At 37.3% G+C, this 27,734-nt stretch overlaps 1 protein-coding gene across 8 annotated transcripts in view; it reads right to left on the bottom strand.

The window, feature by feature from the left end:
• The window catches only part of diaph2 (diaphanous-related formin 2), a 427,538-nt gene that overhangs the window by 140,274 nt on the left and 259,530 nt on the right, over positions 1 to 27,734 (bottom strand). For all 8 annotated transcript variants that reach the window (XM_051860865.1, XM_051860870.1, XM_051860871.1 and 5 more), the window contains 2 exons: positions 25,326 to 25,565; positions 9,688 to 9,817 (listed from right to left, as the gene is read on the bottom strand). In XM_051860865.1, the coding sequence (XP_051716825.1) occupies positions 9,688 to 9,817; positions 25,326 to 25,565 (370 nt within the window). The remainder of the gene's footprint in view (positions 1 to 9,687; positions 9,818 to 25,325; positions 25,566 to 27,734) is intronic.

Genomic DNA, 27,734 nt, shown 5'->3' with positions numbered 1-27,734 from the left:
GATTCGGCCGTAGGTAATCACAGCATGCTGATATACAGTCATATCGCACGGCTACTCGCGTACATTCATACAACAGTTTGGCAGCACGAGTGTGTAAATAAATAAGAAATGTAAGGAACCCTGCATCGGCCCAAAAATGGAATCCGATGGCCTGGGCGAAGGTTAACGCGTGTATGTCTTTTCAGCGCCTCTGTGAAGTTTATTTAATTTCACTCGTTTAATCTGACTCCAATTTCAAATGATTCTCATTCTTAGGTTGTGTTTCCAATTAGAAATGAATCATTGGTTATGCATTAATTTAGATTTTTGATTATTCTGATTATCTTATATCTTCAATTATTCGTTCACTGCAGTCCCGGTATCGCTTTAGAAAAGTCACTTCGGCCGACTTGAGTGCTCTTCCCGGACGCAAACTCGTCAGTTCTGACCTTAAACATTGGATGCAGGGTAAATATCTACCTTTAAGTCGGTCGCGCTCTGCTTACTCGTAACAAAAAGCATAGTTTTTATATATTTACGAAAACTGCAACTTATTTAAGGCAGCGATAGTCAGAAATCGAAATGGACTTAATTGATGTGCCCTATGCTCCATCTATTAAACCTTCCGTATGATCAATCCTGAACACAGATTTGCGGTAATACCTTCGCTTTAATCTACTAGAAATAATGAATCAAAAATAATACAGAATAAACCAAATATAACATTTTATTTGTCAAGTAAAAATGTATCATGCCAATTACATTACAGTTAGACAATTAGAAGCCAATTCAGAAATAATGAATGCATAACATCAATTACCCAAAGAAATGCATATACATACAGTGATGTGTGAATGTCTTCAGACATTCAACCATCTCTGTACGGGGGCTTCTGGCTACAGATGATCCCCCTGACTGCTTTGCACTTTACCTTATATACAGACCAGAACAAAGGGTTGTAAATATTTATTACACCAACACCTGTTTTGGGGGAGAGGAGTGGGTTTTTCAACACCCAAAAGGAGAACAGAATTATCCTTAGTTTTCAGTCTTCTTCATAATACCAGTGACTGCTGTGAAATTGAGACCATTTTACCAATCGCACCAAGACATTTAAAATGATACCAAACATGAAAGGAATAAACAATAGATACACCAGATACAATATACTTCTTGGAGAACTTTCAGTGACTTGAGTCAGGGGGAAAGGAAGGAGGGTGTGTGTGTGTTTTGGGGGGAGGGCTATTGCATCCTGTAGATGTGTGAGGGCAAGGCGTTGTCCTATGCTATTTCTTTGAGATCTTCTCTCCAGATGAGTTTTATTGCTTTATTGCAGGGTGCTTGATCTCAGTTTTTGTCTTAGCAGGAAAATCAAGTCTTACAGAAATAACAATAGATATTATAATATTAATGTTCATAATATTATATCCATTATAAAAATCCTTTTGAATGTCCACTGAGGAAAGTGATTTTTGTATTTGTCCTTTTTACAGCTAAGGGAATTTTCCATAACATACAGCGCTAAAACAACATCTTTTGTTTGCAAATATCCCTTTCAATTTAAGAGTCTCTTGCCACTGAATCATTTAATGAGTCTCATTCACTCGTAAAGGTAAATAAAGATCTGATGTTTGAGGGGAAAAAACAACAACAAAAAAAACGCCTTTTCTTTGCTCAAGAAACACTATGTCTATAAAGGCTAATATTTTAAGTATTTGAAGAGCGAAGAAGAGTCTTTGTCTGATATTTCTTTTCTAGAGGATGTAAGTTAAATATAGCCTTAATATTAAATTATCAAATTTAACATAGCACAATTCGATTTGCTCTGAAACAAGTAATAGATTAATAACGATTGCCCATTGTATGTACCCAAAATGAATTATGTCTCATGTTTAACCACTTTCAGACATAGCCGCAAATCCCCAAAGCACTGGCCAAGATGAAGCTGTTCTCGGCACGTACACAAGCACTGAACGGCCACTGACAGCCTGGAGCTCACATCCCGGAAAAAGTCTAAACAAATTGTAAAATAGGCACTATGATTAAATATGATTCACATATTTCAGGTCTAAACAACTACAGTTGTGCCTAAAAAAAAAAAAAAAAACTCTTAAAACTACAGTTCTACTAAGTGTAGATTTCGCAAAAATAACGGAGTTTTGCTCGGCCGCCATGACAGTTGCTTTAATGCTTGCATGTAATGGTGTAATAATGTAACTTTCACTGATAATATTGATGGACCCTTTCTCAATACCAAATACGGCATATTATTTATATAAAATGTATTGAACAAAAATAGCTAAATTAACATCAATAGATATTATAAAAGACATACACAAGCAAACATTAAACACAATCAAATAAATAAAAAACACAAGCAAACAATTCAGTCAAATGTACAAAAGTGGCACTCTAGTACAAGATTTAAGTTAAATATAGCCTAAATATAAAGTTATGAAACGTTTCCCCTTAACCCAAATCGTTTTGCTCTGGAACAAGTAATAGATTAATAAGACCAAAAATTGCCCGTTTGATATACCCCAAATTAATTATCCCGTTTAACCACTATCTACATAAGAGCCAGAGGCAAAACCCATAGGACTGGCCGAGATAAAGCTCTGCGGGCTGAACGGCAACTGATGGCCTGGAGCTCACATCTGCAAAAGCGTCAAAACAAATTGTAAAATAGGCGCTATGTTTGTATATGAGTGACATATTTGAGGTCTAAATAACTACATTCTAGCCTAAAAAAAACTCTTAAAACTACATTTTGTGACATAACAGTAGTATTTATAAAAAAAATATGGTGGATTTGCTCGACCACCATGACAGTCGCTGCAAGCGGAGTGATAAAAATGTTGAAACGGTTCGAGTGTTGATATTGGGGCAATATCGTACGGCTTTCAGCCAATCAGAATCAATCAACCAAACATTCAATTAAAAGAGGGTGGAAAAATGTGTCCGCATCCATGTGTGAAGAAAATTTTGTTTTTAATTTAGGGCTGTCAAATTTAATGTCACAATTTGCATTAACAGTTAAAAAAAAAAAAAAAAGCGATTTTCTATTTGACCCTATGAATCAACGTAGTGAGGGCTGGACAACATGGCCAAAAATTATATCACAATATATTTCATAATTTTGGTCGATATGATATAATTGCAATATCGATATGAACAATATAAAAGCCTCAGAAAAACTGCCAAGAACACCCACAACCTCCAAATTTATGAAAAAAAAAAAAAAAATGAATTTGCCAAGTCTATGAAACCTCCTCCTATAAAACGTATTATATATATATATATATATATATATATATATATATATAATATTTTAGAAATAAAAATGGTACAAATAAATGAATGTTCACCTTTTATTTGTATTTAGCCTTCATACAAAAAAGAAATACGAAATCACCATCAAATAAACATAAGACTCTCAGACTAACCTTATTAATATTAATATCTTTAACTTTAAACTATGACATAAGCTGATTATATTATTCTTATGGATTGAAACAAAAGTGCTTCAGCCAGGATAAACAATATGAAAAGTGCTCAGCGTTGCTGCAGAAAACAGAGAGAAAAAAAAAAAAAAGCATAACGAGGCGCTGAGCATCTATTTCACGCTGAAGCGCTGAGGGCTCTGCATTTGCCGGTCGCTGAGAGTTGAAGAATGTTCAACTTTGGGTAAAAAGGTGCAGTGCTCATCAATGATTTTTACCCAGCCATCCAATCACAGTGGAGGAGGGGCAGGACAAATACAACACTGGCAAACCACCACATTCTGCTTGTACAACGTCAACAAATGACAACAACAAGCATAACAACGGAACAAAATTATTTAAAACAAGAGCCAGTGCAAATACTTTACATTGTATTGACATTTTTATATAGAAACAATACAGAAACAAACTATCTGTGAAATGAGATACTAGTAACACTTTTGCTGATATTCTGTATCATAACAAGCAAAGCATCTCAACTGAAACAAACAAACAAAAAAATCTGTGCTGCCAAAACACTCTCAAGCACACATAGCAAGGTGTTTTCGGCACAGCGCCTAGCGTTTTTAGCTGGCTAAAAATGCTTTGGTGGACGTGTGACCTTTCTGCTCTTTCTGATGACTGCGCTCTGAACGTCAGTCAGTGACAAATGCTGTAATGAATATTTAAAATATTGGAAATGTGTTTAAAAATCATATATCCATTATTGAATTTATTTATTTATTTATTTTTATCGCAATATATATTGATATTGAATTATTGTCCAGCCCTAACTATAGTTCAAGCCAGGGTTGCCAGGTCCATATTTTTTCCCTACACTTAACATTATTTGTAGCGCTCCCATCCAATAACAGCAAAGAGCTCTGTTCTAATACAGTTCCATTTTATTATGAAATTCAAACAATAAATGGAGTTTTGACGCTCTTTAATGTGAAGTGTCAGATCGCTGTAGAATCTCAGTTCAAGCGGTAACGCAGAGCACAAGTCTTTTTTTCCACTTTAAAATAAGTTATAGCATGAAAAAAACATGCATTAACATCAAAATGTATGTGAAAAATACAGTACAATTTTCAAAATGTAGCATGTCTCATGTCAATAAAAGGTGTGATCAATGTCACTTAACGGTTCATTTACGTCAACAAAGTTAAATGTTCACAGTTCGTTAGTTAGCTATATAAAGCTTATTTAACCCTCTGGAGTTGGGAAACGCGGCGGCGCATTTTGCAGGATTTTTTTCCACATTGCAGCAAAACAGACTTAAAATACTCCGTCACTTTTTGTCATAGAGACGGAAGTAATATATCAATTGAAACTATAGAACGTCTTCTTTTATTTGTGTACACTCAGAGTAAAAACAAAATGTTGTGCTTTTTGCAAAATAAAGAAAACTAATATGATGCGTGATCTGTCTCCCTCTGAACGAAGTCCAATCTAATCGTTCTCAGAAAATTAAGTGTAACTTAGTGAATACTAATCACACAGAAATGAGACTTATGTCTAAAGAAACGTTGAAATGTCAGGTTTTAAATCGTGTAAGTCAAATCGAAAACAAAAATTCTCTGTTTATGTAATCTGTATGAAAAGAGAGACATGTCAGACGTCTGTGAGTCAGCTCATTATCCGCTAATTCACCACGCCCATGGAGCGAGCGCTATTCAGATGCAAATTCTGAGACACGTGTATACATCGTCACAATCGTGTATTTATTATTCTCTTTAAAAGTGTCTATCTGCATGTTATAGCGATGTCCGGAAGCCTCTGTTAGATCCTGGAATGTCACATGGTATGCCTGTTCTTCTAACGAGTCATTTGTGGACTAAATGTGCACAGAGCGCCCTCCGGCTACAAGTATGAATTGAAAACGCAGTATCCAGCGCTCATACTGATGACAATAAATACTGAATAAATATTACTCCTCTGTATAGAAAATTGACATAAACATATGAGAATCCATCAATATTTCTCCAAATGTGCATGCTTTTAAGCTAAAAGCCTATATGAAATGCCATAGAGTTAACATGAATGTTCAGACGCTTTGCATCACAGAAATACATTATATTTTAAAGTATATTAAAATAGAAAACCATTATTTTAAATAATATTTCACAGTATTGCTGTTTTATCTGTATTTTTGATATACAGTATGATGAGCATGAGACTTCTTTCAAAAGCATAATAGAAATGTGTCCAATCTTTTGACTGGTACTGTAATTTAAACTATAATAGGCCTACACGTTCTTTTCTTTACATGATGTGCAATAATACGTGCAATGCACGAGATCACAAAAATCATGTTTTCTGTCAAGAGTGGACATTATATTAACGTTAATATTGTTATCAGCATGATCACAGAGGGTTTTTTCACATAGCCTACCTGACTGAAAGGGCTCATTATGCGGGTCATTATGTGGGTCTTTGTTTTCTCAGGTGTGAATCACAGCATTATTCATGAAGATTCACACCTCCATGCATACTGTGTGTCTTGACAAAAAGTGTCTTACAAAATTTAAATCAATATATTGTTTTATATGAACGAGTAGGCAGGATAATTTTTACATCATTTTGAAGCAAAAATTCTCTTATACAACCTCCAATACCCAGAAGTCTTGTGAACACATATTTAATATCTGTTTGTTGGCCTTATTTCAGTGACTTAAGTTTTTTTTTTTTTTTTTTTTTCTCAATAACCACGCATAAACGTTATTTCTTCAAAAATATAAACATGTACATACATGTTGCTCACATATTATGGTAGCCTAGTTTGTGCTGAATACAATGTAATGACACCTTTTCCATTAACATGTTTATGAACAACTGAAAAAAGCACAAATGTCAGGGCATGTCAAAACTTCTAAAGGGCCCCAAATCAGCCTCAGACTCTAGAGGGTTAAGGTAATTCCGCTTTTAGCTAGTTAGATCAGATGTGCTCCAACAGTAGCAAACATTCAATTCCAGACTCAAAATTCATCTGTTTAGCTGTGCATTTACTGAATAAGCACTGTGCTACTGTAAATCTGACTGATTGCACTTTGTTTGATCTATAATGTCTATTCTCTTAATTCTTTTTATAACTGTTTTCATACATTTTAAATCAATTTAATCAATGTCATGCGATGCACTTGTTGTGTTTACAGTAAAACTCACTGTTGAGCCCTGATCAGACAAAATAATTCAAGTTCCTTTATCTTTCCTCATCTTTCTCATTCTTCTCCACTATCTTTGTGGAGATTTGAAGGTTTGGGACTGAGGGAGAGGTATTCTGCAGTAACCAATCAAGGCAGAACTGAAGGGAGACAATAACTTTCTCAAGCAAATCAGGAAGAACTGATTGCTCTTTTCAATCAAGTATATTAAGAGTACCAGTTCCAACATTTGTAGATGGATATGTGATTACTGAATGTGTGTGCGCATCCTTCTGGAACAAATCTTGATGCAACAGGAAGAAACCACCTGATTTGGTCTTCACTCATGTGTGTCGGGGCTAAGTACACTACCTGAGAGCAGAGATCCAGCAAGAACATGGGATATATGATAGGAAGCTTAGCAGAGCTACATACATTCAGAGGACCATGAGAGATCCCGGTGTATGATCAGAGCAAAGTGCAGAGTTCAACAGGGTGTAGAGCCGAGTGCTCCTGTGGGCACAGGCAGACTAAGACAGGATAGGGTTTGCAGTGCACCAGTGCTCTTGTGTTCTCGTGTGCAACTCTGCCCGCCTAAAAAGCCGCTTTGATGGGGAGAAAGGGATAAGGTGGAGGAAGTATTACTCTTAAGAGACAAAAGTACACTGTTCTTTGTGAGAAATATGGAGTGAGAGACAAAAAAGAGACAGAAAGCCCAAAGGTTAACTCTGAGCAGCAAAGAGGAGGGTGGAGAAGAAAATCAGAGATGAAGCGGGAATTACAGACCACGAGAGGTTGTGTCTAAACATGGCTCAGGGTTAAGGTGAGCTGTGCTACTATGTTAAAAGAAGAAACAGATTCATGTTCTCTCACCACTCTGACATGAACAGAAAGGTCTCAAAAAGGATCATTAGCCAAAGTTGAATTATTTATTCATGGCTGCTTCAACACTTAAGCAGGTGGGAAATCTGTATGCATTACATGTAAGGTTGCCAGCGTATAATTGGCTTTGATGTACAGTAACAGTCAGAAGTTAGTATTTACGGTATACTGTATGAAATTCATTATACATATAAAATAAAGTTAATTGAAATATAATAAAATTATTAACACATATATAGCAGGGTGACATTACTTGCTGTAACATTCTCATAAAGCTGACATTGTCTAGCAATGATATTCACTCTAATGAACTAAATCTGAGCCAGGTACTGCTTAACTGTCATTCTAAATTAGATAAAGACCATGGACAAAGAACTGAGTCACTTTGAAATGTCTATCTACAAAGCATTAGGTTTGTGCATTCCTTCAGCCATCCACCTTGACAGAGATACCGCTGGTCTATTCAACAGTGACCGCATCCTTCACAACAAAGCACCAAATTACTTTTATTAGATTAGATAAGCAATTAGGTAACTAACAAAGTAAATAAAGCTCAAGGGCTTCAACCAAACAGTTCCAAATGGAATTAAAGACAAATTAGCTTATTGACAGGAGAAATTACGCCACTGCCGGGATATGCATGCCTGTATTTTTCCCCTGACGGAGACAAACAGAGACAGACATTTCATGTGGCAATAATACAGAAGATTATTGCATTCACTGAGGGTCTTTATTTCCAAATCTGTTCGAAATGAATGCGAGTTAAGAAACCAGATATTTAAATTCACTGAAATCTCTCTCAGCATAGTGGGAAGCACTAAAGCTCTTAATCACTGCAAGCCATAAGAAGAATCCATTCCACAATGTCAGAACGGCTGTGTGAGACTACGCCACCATCCCTGCTAAGCTACCTCCCCATTTGGACTCTTAACCTTTCCTGTCGGCCATACTGTTGAGCATATGGGCCCCTTGCGCTTCATTATAGTTCCTTCATCAACCCTCAGAACTGCTCTACACCATTCTAATGAAACTTAACTATTCATAGTGATGGAAAAGACTGGATTTACACATAGCAAAAGGATTAAGAAAGGCTCTTTGGCCATTAACTAGTTTTATTTCATTCTCTGCAAAAGCTCTAATTATAGTCTGCGGGGCCAATTGTGTCCAGTCTCCTGGGTTGATCTCTGTAACATTAGTTCATCTAATTCAAGCCATAAAAAGCCTCAAAGCTCACAGCTTAAAAGAAGACCACAGGAGAAAACCAATAAAAAATTTGACGAACACCATAAAGCAGCGTGATTTAGATAGACAGAGTGAGGTATATATATGAGGGTAAATATCTCAAGGTCACACCCGGTAGAGCCCCATATTATTCCAAAGGACACAGCTGATATCAACCGATCAGGGGTGATAATGTCTTCACAAACCAAAGCTGGTTGTTCAATTAACCAGGCTTAACACATTTAAAGGGAAATCTGTTTGATTAAACATGATAACAGCTTATGGGAGGGAAAAAATAAAAGGATAGACTTCAGGATCAAAATAAAGTGCATCTTTATCTAGCCTGAAACAATCATGCAGCTAAACTGAATTACATGGCATTATTGCAGAGTCTTCCAAAATGACACTAATAACGCCATTGCAAACATGCCAGAAAATTGAGTCTTTTTACTGAAATATTGAGTTGTGTTTTACCAGCAAATGAACTGAATAGGTAGAATGAATTGAATTCCTGATTTAAAAAAAAAAAAAAAAAATCATTCTGCCAACAAGAAATCTCCACACTGAATGGATACTCTGTATTTAACTAAAGTACAGCTTTGTAGTGGCTATTCTGAACTTTGTTAACTTTGCTGTTAAGGGACACTGGATCACCAAGGATAAATGACTGGTATGCAGTTTTGTAAGGAGGGAAAAATTCACCATCTCGTATGATTAATTTTCATTATGTCAATCACTTCAACAGTATTAGCGTCGTGATATAAACTGAGGTTTGTTATTAGTATTGTAATATACAGTACTACACAATACTGCTAAGACCATAAATGCAAATGTATTCAGACAAACAAAGCATAATTACTATTTAAAACTATTATATTGTGTTCAACACGAGAACTGATACTGACGCATGACTGACTTCAAAATAAATCGTAATTGACATTTAATATGCCGAAATAATAATAACAATAATAACTCTTTACCCTTGCTGGCACTTTCAACATGCTCAAGCTCATCAGGGAACTTCAGGATCTCAGGATACTTTTCTTCACATTTCTCAGCCAGGAAATGCAGAAGTGTTGTATTCTGGTCTGTCGACTTTGTGTCACGAAGCTGCGAAGAAAGGATTGAGAAATGAGTTGAAAGTGTATTAAGTTGCACTGTTAAAATACTAAGTTTGAATAATGAACCATTTAAAAGTAAACCAGAACTTTGAATAAAATGTAATCTGACACATATTCACTTAGCTGGTACACACATAAGATGGAAGACAGCAGGACAAAATGCCATGCTAGGGGACTTCTCAATAGAACAATAGAATGATAGATAGGAAGGATAGAATGACAGATAGAACAATAGATTGTAGATAGACAGACAGACTGAAATGCACTGAAACCATTTGAATATTTCAGCAGAATGAAGGCATGTCATACACACCGAGCAACTTGTGTTCAGCTGAACCTAAGGAGGATTGCATGATATATTCATGCATCGACAGCACTTCAAGGTGTTTGCACAGAAATCTGACAAATAGGTGTGTCAATAAAGTTGAAATTGGCTGGAGCAGAGTGCACAGAGGCATATTTCCCCCTGTTTACTTATTTACCACGTTTAATTTGAAAAGGAGCTTTCTCCCCCAAACCACAACTGCTCTTTGTACAAGATTAAGGTGACATGAACGAAATGAAATATTTAGATCAATACACACTGCTCACACTCTTGCTGAGGGCTGTACGCCTGAATTTAAAATGCCTGAATTTAAAATGCCTGAATTTCATCTTAACAATCTTTCTCAATCCATATCAACAATCAGGTAAATAGGACCAGAGTTAACTAAGCTATGTTAACCAAGTTAGTTAAATAAAATTAAACTGCACTACAGAAATGAAAGCTTTTTGGTTAGAATAACACAGTTTAAAATGTAAAAGAAGAATCTGACATTTAAAACACTCCTATCCTGTAGAAACCGATTCCCACGAAAGAAGGCACATGTTTTTATACAGAAAGAACAGAGTTCCCTTGGTGACATACATCTATTGCTTGAGAGCTAGAAATGATAAACCAAACATGTAGCCATGTTGCTCTTTCTCTCCCTCTCTCCTCCATTTGGAGGGCCATGGCTGCAGGCCCACATTAAGCAGTGCACTGGGGCTGAGTGACCTCTTCACCCTCTCAGACTCAAACAGATTGTTTGCTGTCAAGCCTAGACTCCAGGAAGGCTGCTTTCGCACAGAAGATGGCTACTGAGTCCCGCAGCAGAGCCGGGGAAGGCAGAATGAATCCTCAAGCTGGACTGCACAGCAGATGTGATATTAACCTTTACACAAACTGATGGCAAACTTACGACAGCTGGCACACTTCCCCGCTACACATAATGTCTCCCATAGATTTTCTCTTCCAAAATGTCTCTGCGGATACAGAGGTGAGGAATTGGTTTTCTGCTGGAAAAATGTGGCAGGTACAATGAGGTAAATTAATAAATGGATGCAGTCTTTTGCCTCTTTTCTCTTTATAAATTGCAATGGGTGTGTTTGTCTTAAACAAGTGAGACAGGAGCATCAGACCAAATGTAATAAAAAAGTCAAAAGAAAACAAATATCAGGCATTACAACAACACCAATCACATTATTATTTAAAGGTGATACATATTACTGCTATATTATATATATATATATATATATATATATATATATATATATATACAAATATATAATATATATGCTAAATGAATTTTAAATTTTGTTAAATGAATTTTAAATAAACATATTTAAAACATATAAAATATATTGTTTAATAACAGGGTTTCTGCAGGTTTTATGAATACACATTTAAGACTTTTTAAAGACCTTTTTAAGACAAGTTACGCAAAATTTAAGGGACAAATCGAAGGGAAAACAATACTTCAATACGTTCTCTAAATGTAAATGTCAAAAAGTGATGTACTTCCTCAGACTTTTTAAGTTGTTTTCCAGTGCAAAATGCCTAAGGATTCCTAAATCAAGAAGCATTTACTGGAGATACAAAACGACATGAAATATGAAGTCTTGTTTTCTGTGAAATTTATCAAAACAAGAACAAATATCTGCCAATGTCATTCAGTTTTTTAATTATAGTGTATCTCAAGTAAGCGTATCTTGGTGTAAAGTTGTTTAGATATTTGTATTGGAAACAGGACAAAAATACTGAGGAAGATTTTTTTTTTTTTGCCATGCATGCAACATTTAATGACTTAATAAATGTTTCTGCTCTGATTTAAGACCTTTTTAAGGCCTTAATTTTTGTAAGGGGGAATTAAGACCTTTCTAAGATGCCAACTTTATCAAAAAGTTGTGATAGCTTCTCAGAATAATAAAATAAACAAATAAATAAACAAAAAATAATAAATGATTAAATATTATAGAATAAATAAATGCTTATAGACCACAATCGAAATTTTGTCTAATTGAAAAGTAACAATCTGCCCATCCAAAAGTAATAAATCCCTTACTCCATTGCATAATCCTGTTAGTCATCTAAGAGCTTATCAGATTGAGAAAGTGCTTACAGTTTTGTTTGTAAAAGTGAGGGTGGAAAATGGTCATGTACATCTGAACTGTTTTTGGCATAATAAAACTTAACACCTACACACCTGGCCATCAGGCTGCCAAAGTTGATAGAATCCCTCACCGACCAGCTGCTGGGTCGTGATTGGATGCTGATGTTTCATTTAATAGCAGGCAGAGATGAGATAAGCCTCCTCTGCTGAACAGCTGACAGGAGTCTCTCTCCCCTGCTGCATTCCATTACGGCCCATCCCATGTACGTGGCCGTCTTCCCTAATGATCTAGGATTACTTAAATGATATGCACACCAAAGGATTCATTTATCATTTTGAGATGCAAACAAAGGCGATATATTAATCTAAGCTCATCGTGACGTATAATTACCTATTCAAAGGGGTCTCAGAGATCAATAAAGCTTTTAGCCCTGCAAGGCCTTTGTATCCTTTTCAAAGCGAGAAAGCCTTCCAGAGATTATAAAGCAATTGTTTCCAGGTAGGATGAATTGCTATGAGCTCAAACTGGAGAAGTCACAATTGATTAGTCCATTAGGAAAGCATAATTTAGCCCCTTGCTTTACGGCCCGTTTAGTGGTATTTATCTATTTATCATGGAGCACGATTGTACACTTTTTCTGCATCGTCCACACTAGAGGAATCCTAACAAAAAGTCGGAATTTCCTGTGGAGTGTTTTCATTCGAAAATGCCACTGTGTTCCAGCATCCATTAGATAAATCACTTCCAATTTCTCCCTGAGAGATTGGCAATAAATGAGAGCAGACATAGAAACATGCCTCAGCTGCAATCTCCAATATAATACAACACACGCAGCACCTTACAGAGTCTCGCTGCTAAAGATGAGGAAAGGAAAACAAATGAAAAAAAAAAAAAAAAACATAACAAAACCAGATCCTAAACGCTGGTTTATTTTCTTCCAGAATGACCCTTTCTTCTACACAGCTGGCTGTCTAAAATCAATATTGGTTTACAAGGATTGGAACAAAAAACAGCACGGAAAAACAACAAGAAATCTAAGCAAACGAAAACAATGTCTCTTTTTTTTTTTCTCACTTTAACCGAGACAAAACCCACACCGCGCTTGCACGGCCTTCATGAGGAGTACAACGTTTGCTGCCATTGCTGTGGAAGCTGTTGCTTTGTGCACGTTAGTAACACTTATCTGACCGGCCGTGTGTGCACGTTCCAGAGTAAATACATGCTAAATTTAAAGTAAATGCCTTTGCAAATTATCTCCAGTTTTATATACCGCCACCTTCCTGAGTGTGAATTAAAACACACACAATGGCCGATTTCAAAACACTGCATCATGAAGCTTCAGAGCGTTATGAATCAGCGTGTCGAATCATGATTCGGATCACGTGTCAAACCGCCAAACTGCTGAAATCACGTGACTTTGGCGCTCCGAACTGCTGATTCGACACGCTGATTCATTATGCTCCAAAGCTTCCTGAAGCAGTGTTTTGAAATCGGCCATCACTATATAAGTCGTTATTTTGTTTTTTTTTTGGCGCACCAAAAATATTCTCGTCGCTTTATAATATTAATATTGAACCACTGTACTCACATGAACTGATTTAAATATGTTTTTAGTACATTAATGGATCTTGAGAGAGGAAATGTCATTGCTGGCTATGGAGGCCTCACTGAGCCATCGGATTTCAACAAAAATATCATAATTTGTGTTCCGAAGATTAACGCAGGTCTTACGGGTGTGGAACGCCATGAGGGTGAGTAATAAATGACATTATTTTCATTTTTGGGTGAACTAACCCTTTAAGGTGGAAGTAATTGTGAAAGCTCCGGTGCAGATATCAAAACGGTGGAAGTAATTGTGAAAGCTCCGGTGCAGATATCAAAACAGGGCCAGTTGCTTTTGCACTGCCAACACTGCATCCAAATCCTAATGTTGTTTTCTTTATTTAAACAGAATTAAGTTTTGCACCCGCTCAGCCACGGGGTGTTTACCAATCAGCCCGCACTGAGCCGCTAACACGCAGAACAGCGACAGAGCAGGCGGAGAGATAATACACTTTAAAGGCTTTGCCATCCGATGCTGACGACCTCAGCATGCGTATTGCATGCCTGCCTCCTCTGATTTCCACAGCTATCACAGGAAACAAGCCACGCACAGTCTATGTCTTTTAAGAGTGGGGGAAAAAAAGAAAAAAAAAATCAACCTTAGAAAAAAAGAAAACATTTCCTTCAAACTTCCTACTTGTTAACTAACTTTGAGCTAGTTTTCTTTGATTTCTAAACTATAGCATAATGATACAGAACTATCAATGTCTTCATGATGCCACAATCAGAATGAAATTGATGAGTCTGATCTGGACTAAAAATAGTCAGTAGTGCCTTAAACAGTTCATGAATTAAAATAATTTTTTTGTCTTTATTTTGTTACCTTCTTTATTCTATTATTCACAGACAGTCATAATGAAAAATGACATATGTTTCAAGCCTAAAACTGAAATGTTTAAAACAAAAGAAGCTTGGTCAGAATAGGTCATTTTTACTACATCACAACAAATGCAACTTTTAGACTGAAGCCACATATGCATGTGTGAAACAAATTAAATACATTTTCAGGCCCATCATCAACCTCAGAAAAGCAATTGATTTTGGAATTACATTAGTTATTTATATCTCAGGTCATTGAAGTGTATTACTGAACTCTTTGGTGCTCACTGCTCTAATGTGTGTGTGTGTGTGTGTGTGTATATATATATATATATATATACACACATATAGACACACACACACACACACACACTGCCCGACCAAAAAAAAAAAAAAAAAAAGTCGCTGTTTGGATTTTAATTGGCAAATACTTAAGAGTCTATGGATGGATCATTATTACAGTGATTATTATTTTTCTAGCATGTTATATGTTTGCCAACGGTTCTTTTAACCCTAAAAGATGGAGTGTGTAGCTTTTCATTTCTTAAACAACCATGTATGCATCATGGCCATATTCCAGGATGACAATGTCAAGATTCATCAGGCTCAAATTGTGAAAGAATTGTTGGGAGGGAGCATGAAGAATCATTTTCACACATGAATTTGCACTGACCTTAACCTCAGTGTAAGTTTTTGGGATGTGCTGGAGGAGACTTTACAGAGTGCTCACCTCTTTCATTGTCAATACAAGATCTTGACCAAAAAATGATGCACCTCTCAATGGAAATAAATATTGTGATGTTATTTCCATCAAGAGGTGCATCAATTTCTGGTCAAGATCTTGTATTGACAATGCAAGAGGTGAGCACTCTGTAAAGTCTACTCCAGCACATCCCAAAGACTTTTTTAATGAAATTAAGGTCTGGACTGGTGCCAATTCATGTGTGAAAATGATTCTTCATGCTCTCTGAACCATTCTTTCACAATTTTAACCCTGGTGAATCTTGACATTGTCATCCTGGATTATGGCCATGATGTGTCTTCCTACATGGTTGTTTAAGGGTTAAAAAAAAAAAAAAAAAAAAAAAAAAAAACGTTGCCAAACATATAACATGCTAGAAACATAATAATCACTGTAATAATGATCCATTCATAGATTCTTAAGTATTTGCCTATTAAAATCCAAACAGTGACTTTTGTTCTGGCCGGGCAGTGTGTGTATATATATATATATATATATATATATATATATATATGTATATATGTGTGTGTGTGTGTGTGTGTGTGTGTGTAGATGTGTTGCACCTTGAAACAGTGTGCAATATGACAGTCCTCCAGTGATGTTGAAAGATTTAAGTGGCAGTTATTATTGCCAGACTTTCAGTGCTAATCACATCAGCTTAATGGCCAGTGAAGGGAATACCAAATGAGGGCGAATATGTAATGACTGCCGCAAAATCCGAAGCTGCAATAATTGACATGGACATGCGAGGAACATTATATTGGTCTCATTTTCAATGGACATGTAATAGCAAGGTTCATTTCACGAGAGCCCGAATAATGTCTTGAAAATTACATGCAATCCAACCACAAGGGTTTCCATGGACAGCATTTTCAATTGATGCTCAATCTTTTTATGAATAGCATATTTAAAGATTCAGATATTTATTGGCTACAGCTAGATCTCTCACCTTTAGAGGATAAATAATTTGACAATAAAGACACCTTGATGGCACGTGTTGCTATGGACAGTGGCTATTATACTTCCTGTAGTGCAAAAGAGCTCATTGTGGATTATAACAAAGTTGGCAGGAGTAACATCTGCAATAGTCTACCACTGTCACTCTCCATGTGACAAGTACAACAACAACAACAACAAAAAAGGCATATGCCGGAATGAATGACAGGGGCATGTTAAATCAATCTCATGTGAAGAATTACCAAGGGATGGGTTGGAACGGGAATAGAGAGGGAGGGCAAGCGCAAGCGTCTGCCGGTGTCTCCATGTCAGTGCACCGGCAACTTGTTCCGTAATCATTCCCCACTGTGACTGCACTGCTGCTGGAGATGCATGCTGCGAGAGCTAATTAGCACGGCCCTCCACACTGTGTCCGTTCCCCCTCACACACCCCGCAGCCAAGCTTCCCCACATCCCTTTCACACGTGTGGGGATGCAACACGCTCACACTTTCATTAGATAGGGATCAATCATCTGCTCACATTGGGTAATCACAATTTAATTTCATGCATTTCAAATTTTAATTTGTTTATTATTATGCCCCAAACTGTCATTACAGAAAGCCACTACTGTGCAGGTTTGTTTTCATCTGCCAAGTAAGATCAGCACTATGCAGACAAAAAAAGATGAAATAAAGACGATCTGGGTACAGTTTCCATGTAATGAAGGAGCAGAAGTCTGAGGTCTAAGGTTTGCATGATTCAGCTCATGGAAAATGACAAACAAATGCTCTGTGCCAAAACATGGTGGTATTTTAAGGCACAATCGCAGGCATACTCCTGACGCAAATTGACCCAAAAGGTAGGCAACTTAATTACACTGCCTACTAAGATACTTTTTTTTTTTTTTGGCCAAAAAATCAATTCCAGAATGCATTGTGGTTAGGGGGAATAATGAAATGTTGATTAGGAGTACTGTAAGTAATACATTGCTGAGAAAAAAAAAAAAACATATTACACAAATACTTAATAGAGTATTATGTCGTTAGCTTCAAACTACCGACATCAATTGCAAGTTGTGTCTTGATTGTGAGTTGTGTGCAGAGAGCTAATTGTGTGCCACAAAAAGTTGCTACCTATGTAGTGCGTTCCAAATATTTTTACGGTTCCATGAAAGTTAGGGTACTGTTTTAAGACCCATTTGTCATGATTATAGACTCTTAGTTTGTTTTCATCAGTTTATTTTGTTCTTAATTTGTCTATCTTGACCTAGTTTCTCAGTTTGTTTGATTTGTCATTTTGTTCACCTGTTGTCATTTAATTAGCTAATTTCCCTGGTGTATAAATACTTCCTGTTTGGTTCAGTTCAATGTCTATCATCATCAGTGTTAAGTTGTTTGTGTTCGAGTTTCCAATTAGAGACTGTTTCTGAGTTTCCCATGTCTTTGTGAGCTATTTACTACAGCCGAATGTGATACCATTAACACCAAGAAAGATCAATTTAAATATACCTATTAATAAATAAATAAATAAATAAATAAATAATATAATATTATATTATATATATATATATATATATATATATATATATAAAGGCTAATGTGTCTTTATTTATACCCTGTACATGTGAGACAAAAGATTTACAAAAAATGGAAAAAGCAAAAAAGCATTGACCCTTTAAGAGGTGAAATACAGAGGTTTAAGATGATTAACCAGTAATTCATCTTATCTAACAAAACTGTGAGCTGACTAGCACAATGAGGTGAAACCTAAGGACATAATAAAAACAGTGCACAGGGTGGGCAGATATGCAGCCAACAATTCTGTGAACAGTGGGAAACACAGTATGGAGGCTGAGAGAGAGGAAGAGAAAGAGAAAGAGATTTCTATCAAATTAGTGAAGCAGATATTCTTTGGCATGTACCACATCAGTTATGTCAGCTTCTCTGGTAATCTTGTTTGAAATTGAATAATCTAATTTACTTTAAGTTATGATGTTCCACTAATTTTCCAGTCAAGGCACTTACATTTTGTTACTTCCATGCCTCCTTTCTCTTGTTCTTCTATGCCTGTGCATTACGCTGATGTTCGTTACTTTCTCAGACATAGATGAATCAGGGATTTTTCTCAACAATACTGGTTTCAAGAGGGGTTCTTTCAGAGGCAAGGGAAAAGACAGTAATTAAAAGTGAGACACCTTAGAGAGGCTTCTATTTTGGGTCAAATTAGACAAAAACATCTAAGGAGGAAATGTAATGTAATAATAATAATAATAATAATAATAATAAATTGAAGCTACACTACACTATGTAACAAAATTTTCTTTATTGTCTGTTAAATCTTTACTTTACACAAATACACTTATAACACTGTTTAGCATTCATTGACAAAGCCATTTGTACATTTGAGAACTTAGAAAAAAAGGGGAACTAACATTAAAGGGGTGGTATCACACACAGTTTTTGTAAATCTCATGTTAATCTTGAGTACCTATAGAGTAGTATAGCATCCTTCATGTCGCCGAAAAGTCTTTAGTTTTATCATATTTATAAAAGATACATACGCTGTACCGAGTCTTTCCGAAAACAGCCGAGTGCCTGGAGGCGTGTTGTGTGAGCGGAGCTAAAGAGTGACGAGCACGCGCAGCTTTTGCATAGTGATCTTCCGCAAGCTATCAATGGTCAGCTAAACTGTATTTAAACACACACAACACACCCTCGCATTATCCCTGTATAACTTTTGAATCTCTATAATGAATATAGCGTATAGTGAATAATGAATAATGAATTTATGAATTCACTACGTTCGTGTTGTTTACATTATATGCACTTAGGCGCCTACTGCCAATAAAACAGACATTTAATGCCGTTTTACTCACCACCTGCGGTTCCGACTCATGACTGGGATCATTATCGCTGTGACCGCTTCATCTTTCAGTTTCAAATGATCTGTAAGTCCAGCGTAGAACTGGGCCTTGTTTATAAAACCATAAGCGCCGATCCTGAGGGCTCGAGCAGCCATGGAAAAACACGAGATTCTCCATTCATTTTAACCAATAAAAAAAGTGATTGCAACTATCAGTTTCTATGGTTATTTTAATAACAAATATCGAGAGCGCATCAATGTAATGTGTGAGCACAAATCTCTCAGCTCCACTGAACACTGGGTTCTTTGGGAAGCAAGGTTACCTTTCCCTCACAACCAAAAACACACTTCTTTGGTGACATTGTTGATTTTGTGGTCTAAAAACAAAGTGACAAATCTTTCTTGAGCAAGTCCTGTGCAGGGCTGCTGATGACTTCCGTAAACCCGAATGAGCCAAATCAAGAGTGGAAGATCCAGGCAGTCACTGTATTGTGGCAGCCTGGCTCTGGACCTTGTGCACGGGGAAGATCAGTTTCAGTAAAGCAGAGATATGGTGCTGGATTATGGCAGAAGCGATGATGCACAACAAGCATCAGGTGTCCCTCATCACATGCTGCCAGCAAGGTTTGTTGCGAGACCTCTTGGCCATCCATTGCTGTCATGAGCCTGGAATTAGGCTGCCAATAAGAAAGCCTAGGCGACCGATTTGAAAATGTCATTTACAAGCACAGCCCACACTGTTGTCAGGATAAGCATGGTGAGTCATAGCATTCAAAAAAATCATTGTACTAAAACTATACATTCCTAACTGAAATGTTTCCTCACTGTGATAATACAAAGTTTTTTTTTTTTTTTTTTTTTTTCTGTACCGATACTATAATTTGTATTCAGCCAACATTTCATAAGAATCTCTTTATGAGGATATCGTCAAAGTTAATGTGCGAAATTGTTTCTTTTTCTATAGAGGTACAATGTCTGTGTGTCTGAAGGTGCTCAGTCATTTAAAACTGTATTCATAAAGATATAAAGAGGGGAAATTATAGAGAAATAGAGAAAGATGGCCTGTCTAGTTTGTATACTTGAATGCACCCAATCCGCCCCGTTTTAATATTCGTTCAAGTATGTTGAGGAGTTCCAGAGAATAACAATCAACCTCCATCGAGACATCCGAAAGATATAAATCCTCAAGAACAATTAGCTAATAACAGACATGAGAGACAACGGGGACCAAGAAATCTCAGACCACCTAAAGGACTGTCATCTCTGATTGCTCAATTACACATTTTGCCAAAGGACCTTCAGTTTACAGGCATTGATTGTGCATAGATCTTCACAGCAGTAATTTGTGTGGTTTTTTTTGTTTTTTTTTGTTTTTTTTAGTCCAAGAAACTATGGGAAAGTCACACTCCAGCACACAGCAGCTGAGGGGCATGGCAGAAGAAAGAGATACCGAGACGCTGATGGCGACTGGCGTATTTTACCTACCAATGGCAGACAGCCTGGACTGGAACGGTAGCCAATAGACTAATCTAAAAGCTCAGAGCCTGCCATGAGGCAAGTTTGCTTAGTAAGAATGACAAGTGAAAATCAGAGAGCCTCAGGCTACACCTCTGGCAGTTTTGGGGTGGGGAGTGAGGTAGCTCAGGGAGTTCATTTGTCCGTGAGCTCACTATCCATGCCATCTGTGAGAAAGACATCCGGCGCTGGGAGAATCTCTAACAAGCTGAGAAATGACGAAGAGATACTGTGAACATATATGAGGGAGAATTCTCAACCTAGTATATTTCACTTTCTTCTGTTCAATCTACATGTTGCCAACATAAACACTGAAATTACGAAGTGGTGCCAGCTGAATACATCCGATCTGTTTAACAAAGTGGAAAACATTGGAAAACATCGTTTTAAAAAGCCAAAATAAAGGTTCACTCTTCATAAACTCTTCTGACATCTCTACTGGAAAGTATCATGCTTAAACAACCCCAAAAGCAGAGAGCAAATCCAGATTTAATGACTATTATCTGTAATTTAACACCTTTTCATGCTTGTAGCTTTGAAAGGGGCTTTGCTGTGGAGTAAGCCTTTTCCCACATGGTTGATTTCATTTGAAGTTGCCATAATCTTTGTGTGCATTCCTCTGAGTCTGCCTTTCCTGAAATATGTCAAATGTTCGCTACAGAAGTTACTTTTTTGAAAAGTATATGACAAGGAGTCAAGAATCCACAACAGAAGGTTATTTTCTACACTCACACATACTTCTGTAAGATTAAAGTTAACTGAAGCTTAAAAGAGCCGAGATACCTTGTGTGTCTCTGAGAGATGATGGTCAAAGGTATTGGATCTCCATAGATGAAAACACGCTTCATCCATGCTCCCCCCAAAAAACAGACATGGCTCAGGCTCTGTTCAAATTTTCATTTGATATACAGACCCAAAAAAGTGCATTCAACCACATATTCAGGATTCAGTTGGACCAAATGTTTAAGAGGTGTAATTTAAAAAAGGCCATTTAACTTGACCATGAAGGCAAGGTCCCCCTTAATATTTGCAGTGGTTGTGGCCTAGAATTAACTAAAAACAAATCCTAATTTTTTTTTAACTATGTAAAAATGTATGACATTTATTGGAATGTCCAATAAAGTTAACTCTGCTTTACAAAACAATGGGTTTAGGTATAGCACAGTCTACACATTTTAACCACACTGGCACTGAATATATTTTATACATGTCTAAATGGAGTGACTTCTGTGTTTAGAACTGCAGGTATCACTGTTGACTCTGTTTACCACTGCCTGAAAATTGACATAACACTGTTTGTCACACCACTAACTGCTAATCTCACTGGTGGTGGTGACTATGGTTGGCTGTTTCTTTTATAACACCAAATGTTTAAAGAAAAGCAGAAGGACTTAAACACAGCAACATTTTTTTTTTCTTTCAAGCCAGTTCTGAGCTCACAGCAATGCTAACCTGTAAAAAAGCTTTTGGAATATGCAAATAAGATCTACAGCTGGTACCAAGAGTGACTGAGAGAGTCACGGATCACGGGTCAGCCCATGACTGGCCCTCCCTGATGAGCTCGTTAGCAAACTGAGGTCTGCCATGTAGGGGGCCATTTACTTGACTGAACTGATTGAGAATGTGGGCATTTCCCTTTGTCCATCAATAACTGCCCAATCAGTGGTCAAGCGAAAAGCTGTCCGCACTGCAGGCACTTCACTAATGTTCTGTAAATCTGAGTCTGACCGATATTAACCAATATGAATGCAATATTTGACAGCTCAAATAAAAGACTTTAGGGAGGAAGGAATGCTGAAATACTGAATCATTAGACCACTTCTGGCTCGTTTCCACCAAGCGGTATGGTACCAATTTTCGCAGTTTCCATTGTCAGTTGTGAATGGTACCCTAATTCCGAACCGTACCGTACCACTTTTTTTGGGACCCTTCCGTTGGGGTACCTAGCACAATAGTACCAATAGTACTGGTACCAAAAGGGTGGAGCTACACTCACTACAGAACATTGGTTGACAGACAATCGTCACTTGCGCGTGCTACAAGTGGAATGACAACACAATACCATTGCAACATTGTCTATTTTTCGGCTGTTCTTCCTTGCAGCCTTTATCCTTTGCTCAAACAAAGCTACTGTATGTCCTCCATTGTTGTTTACTGTCACTTTCTTCTTCACGCGATAATTATGTCAATCACTTTCCGGCACACACCACGCCTATCAAGTAAGGGTACTGTTGGCAATGGAAATGCAAGCCAGATCAGGGTTTACCATCCCAAATCGTACTGTACTGAACCGTCTTGCTCGGTGGAAACGAGCCATAAAATATAGAAATAAAAATAAGGGGTAAGGGAAGAAAAAAAAAAGGAAGGAAGGAAGGAAGGAAGGAAGGAAGACACTGATACAGTGTTAAAAACTTCTTTATGGTGCAACACAGAGTCAGAGAACAGCCATTGAGAGCTATAGAGAGGTCAGATGACAGTGTGTTAGTCCGCTACTGTGAGACCCAAGGACAGGATTCACGACGAGGTCAGAGAAAATACAGCAGAGCGACGAGCTCGGATGACCACTGGATTCTCTCTCGCTCAACTGCCCATGCTCAGGGTAAGGTCACCCATCAGGGGTGTCCTCCCTCTGGGCCATAACACCATCCAACACAAACATGGCGAAAAAAAATAAATAAAAGAATAAAAAATAAACTAATGTCCATGTCACCTCCAAACCCCCATACTTAAAACATCTTGATGAGAAAACTCCACCTGGTTTGGCATTGAGCCCATTCAAATGCTAACCAAGAACCAGACATACACTGGAACAAATTGAGTGCATAAGTGCAGTGATGAACATAAAAAAAATCAGAGGAGCTGACAGAAAGAGGTGAAGGACTTCCTTATGAAATGTGTGTGTGCATGGTTTTCGACAACGTAAACTTCATCTTCATTTTTAATCAAATACCTATTTAACATGCATGCACACTTTAAAAGAAAGCAAGATGGTCATTAAGGGCTTTGATGTTTATGAGCACAAGAGTGTGGTGGTACTGGGGTGTTTTAGAGAGTGGCGTAAAAGTGAATGTTGATTAAAGCTCAGACTATAAAACTGTTAAATGAAATTGGTGAAGGTTTTTTGAAAAATTACTAGTGTTAAACTGTAATTCAGTGGCCTTCAGGAAAACAATTTATTGGTGCTCAAAAGTAAATTATTGAAAATAGGGAAAAGTGAGAACAACCATTCAGCTATGCCACAACTGGCTCCAGCTTAATCCCCCGTGGTTGGGACACCTGTGTCCCAGCAGCATCTGGGACACCTCTGAATAGATGACAAGGCCAGCAAAGAGATGTAACTAAGAGTGACGGTGTAGTTCTGGCTGCCTGGGAACACCGGCAGGGGGGTGGCTGTCTTTCATAGCGGGACCAAATGGCTTTGCTATCCAAATCAGCTTGTAAAACACACAGCCAGATGTCCATCTTACATACACAACAAGAGCAGTTACAGCTTTCATACACATTCTGGTAACAGTTACAACAATCTCAGTAGGGAGGCCTACCTGCCAGCTCTTTAAATAACCTCTGAAACACAAACTCACAGTATTAGACTAGATGATATTCTAAAGAATAGCACACTGTCATTTGGTGTAGAATTGTCAAGTTTGTCTATAACAACAATCACTAAACCCAAGACAGCTATTGCACCTAACAGGCATTTCATGACAATTTCAGCTTCAGGTAAAAACAGCTACTACTTAAACATGTTACTATTTTTCTCCTTGTTATTTAGCACATGTTTTCATTGAGGTTAAGTATGCACATGTCTTGCTCAATAGCTCTGGACTGGAATCCGGAAGGTTGAAGGTTCAAATCCCACAACCTATTAAAATATTTAATTACATTATTGTTTTTATTATCTTTTTGTTTTACATGAGTATTTGTGTAAATGAATATGTATATTTAATGTTACACTTTGTCAACGTTAAGATTCTTTTAAATATGCCAATTAAAAATACAGCAGGCTTTCTCCAGGTATCAAAATTATGCCAAACAAAATGACAAATGTTTACTTGCACGAGCCGTCACATATTTGTGTGAATGTCTTAAGTGAGAACGCGATTTTTTAAGCTATCGTACATCGTCCGCTCGTGATGACTTGTGGGATTTTTTTAACGGTTTGATTTGATTTGTAACGGTCTGCCCTCGATGCATCCTCGATATCACAAACACATCCGGGAACTTTCATGCGTCCTCTGTACTTCTAAGTATAAAAGTGCCCCTTTTATGGATTTTTGAAAATTACCTTTCATGCAATGTGTAATGTAGCTGTACATAAATGTAAACAGTCTGCAAAGTTGTAAAGCTGAAAATGCATCATAAATAAAGTTATTGTCTCTCAATATGTTATATGTGACTCTGAACCGCTTATACGAGTCGTTCTGCGTGAACATCTCGCGGAAACTTGAACTGGAATGCAAACTGGACTTTGACCATTGATAATGACGTAGCACGAGAACACAAGGACACAATATCGCTAAAGAACGCATGAGATTTTGTGATTGTAATTTAAGCACATATGGTGTAGTTTCAGAAACAGATCAAAGGGATTCAGTTTGGTTTGGTACCTTGCAGAGGAAGCTGATGTTGAAGCCGAATGTCTGAGCATTTCTGGAGCCAGAGTTCATGTAATTCCCGACCAGTAGCACCATCTCCAAGAGCATGCTGAAACCTTCGCTCTTCTTCACCTCCTCGCAAGCGAATGTCACATTCATGATATCCGGCCGGATGTTGTTCACCTGCTCCTCAAACGTCAGCTTGAACAGGATCCCGTTCAGTCGAGGACGCAGCATCTTGACTGAGCTCATCTGAAATGGAGAAAGAACAACTTAAACTTACACACCCTCAGTTGTCACAACACATACACAAGTATTACATCTGGAATATGAAATATTTGAGAATGAAATCTATCCGTTTTATGGCTAAACAGCTATTTAGATATTGATTAGCATTTTCCAATAGACTGAACAGCCTAAAGCGGAAAAGGAGCAGCAAATTACTGCATTTAGAGTAAAGATCACTAAACATCTTTTTCTTTTTTTTTTCCCTTAAAATGCAGCACACTTGATGAATCATTCACAATAAAACCAGAAAGAAGGTTAAATATATCTGAGCCACGGCACAGTGGCAAAGAAAAAGAAAGAAAAAAAAAAAAAAAAGAAAAAAAGAGAGACCATAAATAAATTAAGCAGTTACTCGTACAATTGTGTTAACGCTGTAAACAGAAATTTTGCAACAAATCTTGTACGAATAAATGTCAGATTCTGCCGTTCACCTATAATTACATTTAACCATAATAACAGCAACAATGTAACTGTTTTTGGTGCTGGAGTGAGATGACATTTCAGTTTAAAGGCAGCAAGGAGGAGGAGGAGGAGAGGAAGAAACGAGGAGACAAAAACAACAACATGGATCCTACAGGAGCAGCTTGTTGAGGAGGGCGACCTCAGACACTCTCGCTCCAGATTTCTGCATAATCTGATGCTTGCAGGCAGCCCAGAGATGCAGTCAGGATGTACCATTACCGCTCGCATTTATTCATCTTTATGAGCAAGTTGTCGTTCAAAAAACCCAGAATCGGCCTCACGCCCCCATGCACCGCCCCACCCCACCTCCTCCCTGCACATCCAGATTTGATTTCTCTGTATAAGAGGAAATCACAATAAAAGAGGGTGAGTTGGTGACAGCTCTGGAGGGAGACGAGCTGAGAGTGACTTATTTCCCCAAGGAACTGTGCAAGGTGGTGTTGATGAGGTGCTTCCACAGGCTGCCTGTATATTACCCGCCTTGAGCGCAGTCACAGGAGGAGACTGTCACAACGTGCTTCATTACGCCCTCCAAAGACACAGGTAGTGAAAGACACAACACAGATCGAGAGCGAAAAGCCTTTTCTGTTACCCAGCACTGAATTGATTCCTATGTGAATCTGCTGTCAAAGGCAGGTTTTTCAGACACACCATAATATCAGTGAAGGAATGCATATGAGTCAACCTAGAAAAGATCTGTTAATGACAGGATCTAACTGCAACTGTAAGGAAGACTTGCTATGTAAAAGAAAAATGATTTGGAGAGCTTAAAGGAATCGTTCACCCAAAAATGAAAATTCTGTCATCATTTGTTCACCCTCGTGTTATTCCAAACGAGATGTTAGGCGGAACGCTCTTGTCTATACAAAGAAAGAAAATAAGAGGCTGCATCAGCTCCAAATACATGAACTTGGCTAAATGCAAAAAATGTTAATTTATTAGTTTTATTTTATTACATTTATTCTCAATACAAAAAGAAAGAAAAAAAAAGAAAAAGAAAAAAAAAATGGTTACCAGTTGTCATGACAATGATAAAGTTTATGCTAGCCACTTTTGATTACTGTTTTATTTATATAGCACCTTTGCTAAACTCACAGTAACTGAACAAAGTTGCAAGACTTACAATCCATTGATTAAGCTGTTATATACTGGAATTGGCAAGCAAAGTAGGTAAAAACCTATTTTAATTGAACATAAACAAGTGAACAAACATATTTTTTCTCTTTTTGTGTCTTTGATGAAAATAGAAGAAAGAAAGCCATAGGGGTTTGGAACGACAGGGTGATTAAATGATGACAGAATTGTTCACTTTTGGGTGAACTATTCCTTTAGTCCAGGTGCAAATCTCATCAAGTGAAGGCCTGTGCACTGCACAGAACTAACTGATGTAGAGAGAAGCTTAAATATTTGAGACAATGTCAAGACAAAGGCCAATGCTAATGGGATTTGGTCAATATAGGAAGGAAGTCTAAAAGTCTTTCCAGTTTAAGAACTCGGGGCCTAATCATGCTCTGTAGTAAAATAAAGCTCTGCCTCACTCTTTATTATTCATCAAAATCATAGCTTCTGTCAGTCACAACCAGGCTACCAGATTTGACTTGTCATAAAAAATGCCCTTTATATTCTTGGCCTTTTAATTATACATTACACAGTCTCTTTATATATTGAATA

This window comes from Ctenopharyngodon idella, chromosome 14 (assembly GCF_019924925.1).
Source record: "Ctenopharyngodon idella isolate HZGC_01 chromosome 14, HZGC01, whole genome shotgun sequence".
In the NCBI taxonomy this organism is placed as follows: domain Eukaryota; kingdom Metazoa; phylum Chordata; class Actinopteri; order Cypriniformes; family Xenocyprididae; genus Ctenopharyngodon; species Ctenopharyngodon idella.
Note: the sequence above shows the minus strand (reverse complement) of the source record. Positions and strands in the feature narration are given on the sequence as shown.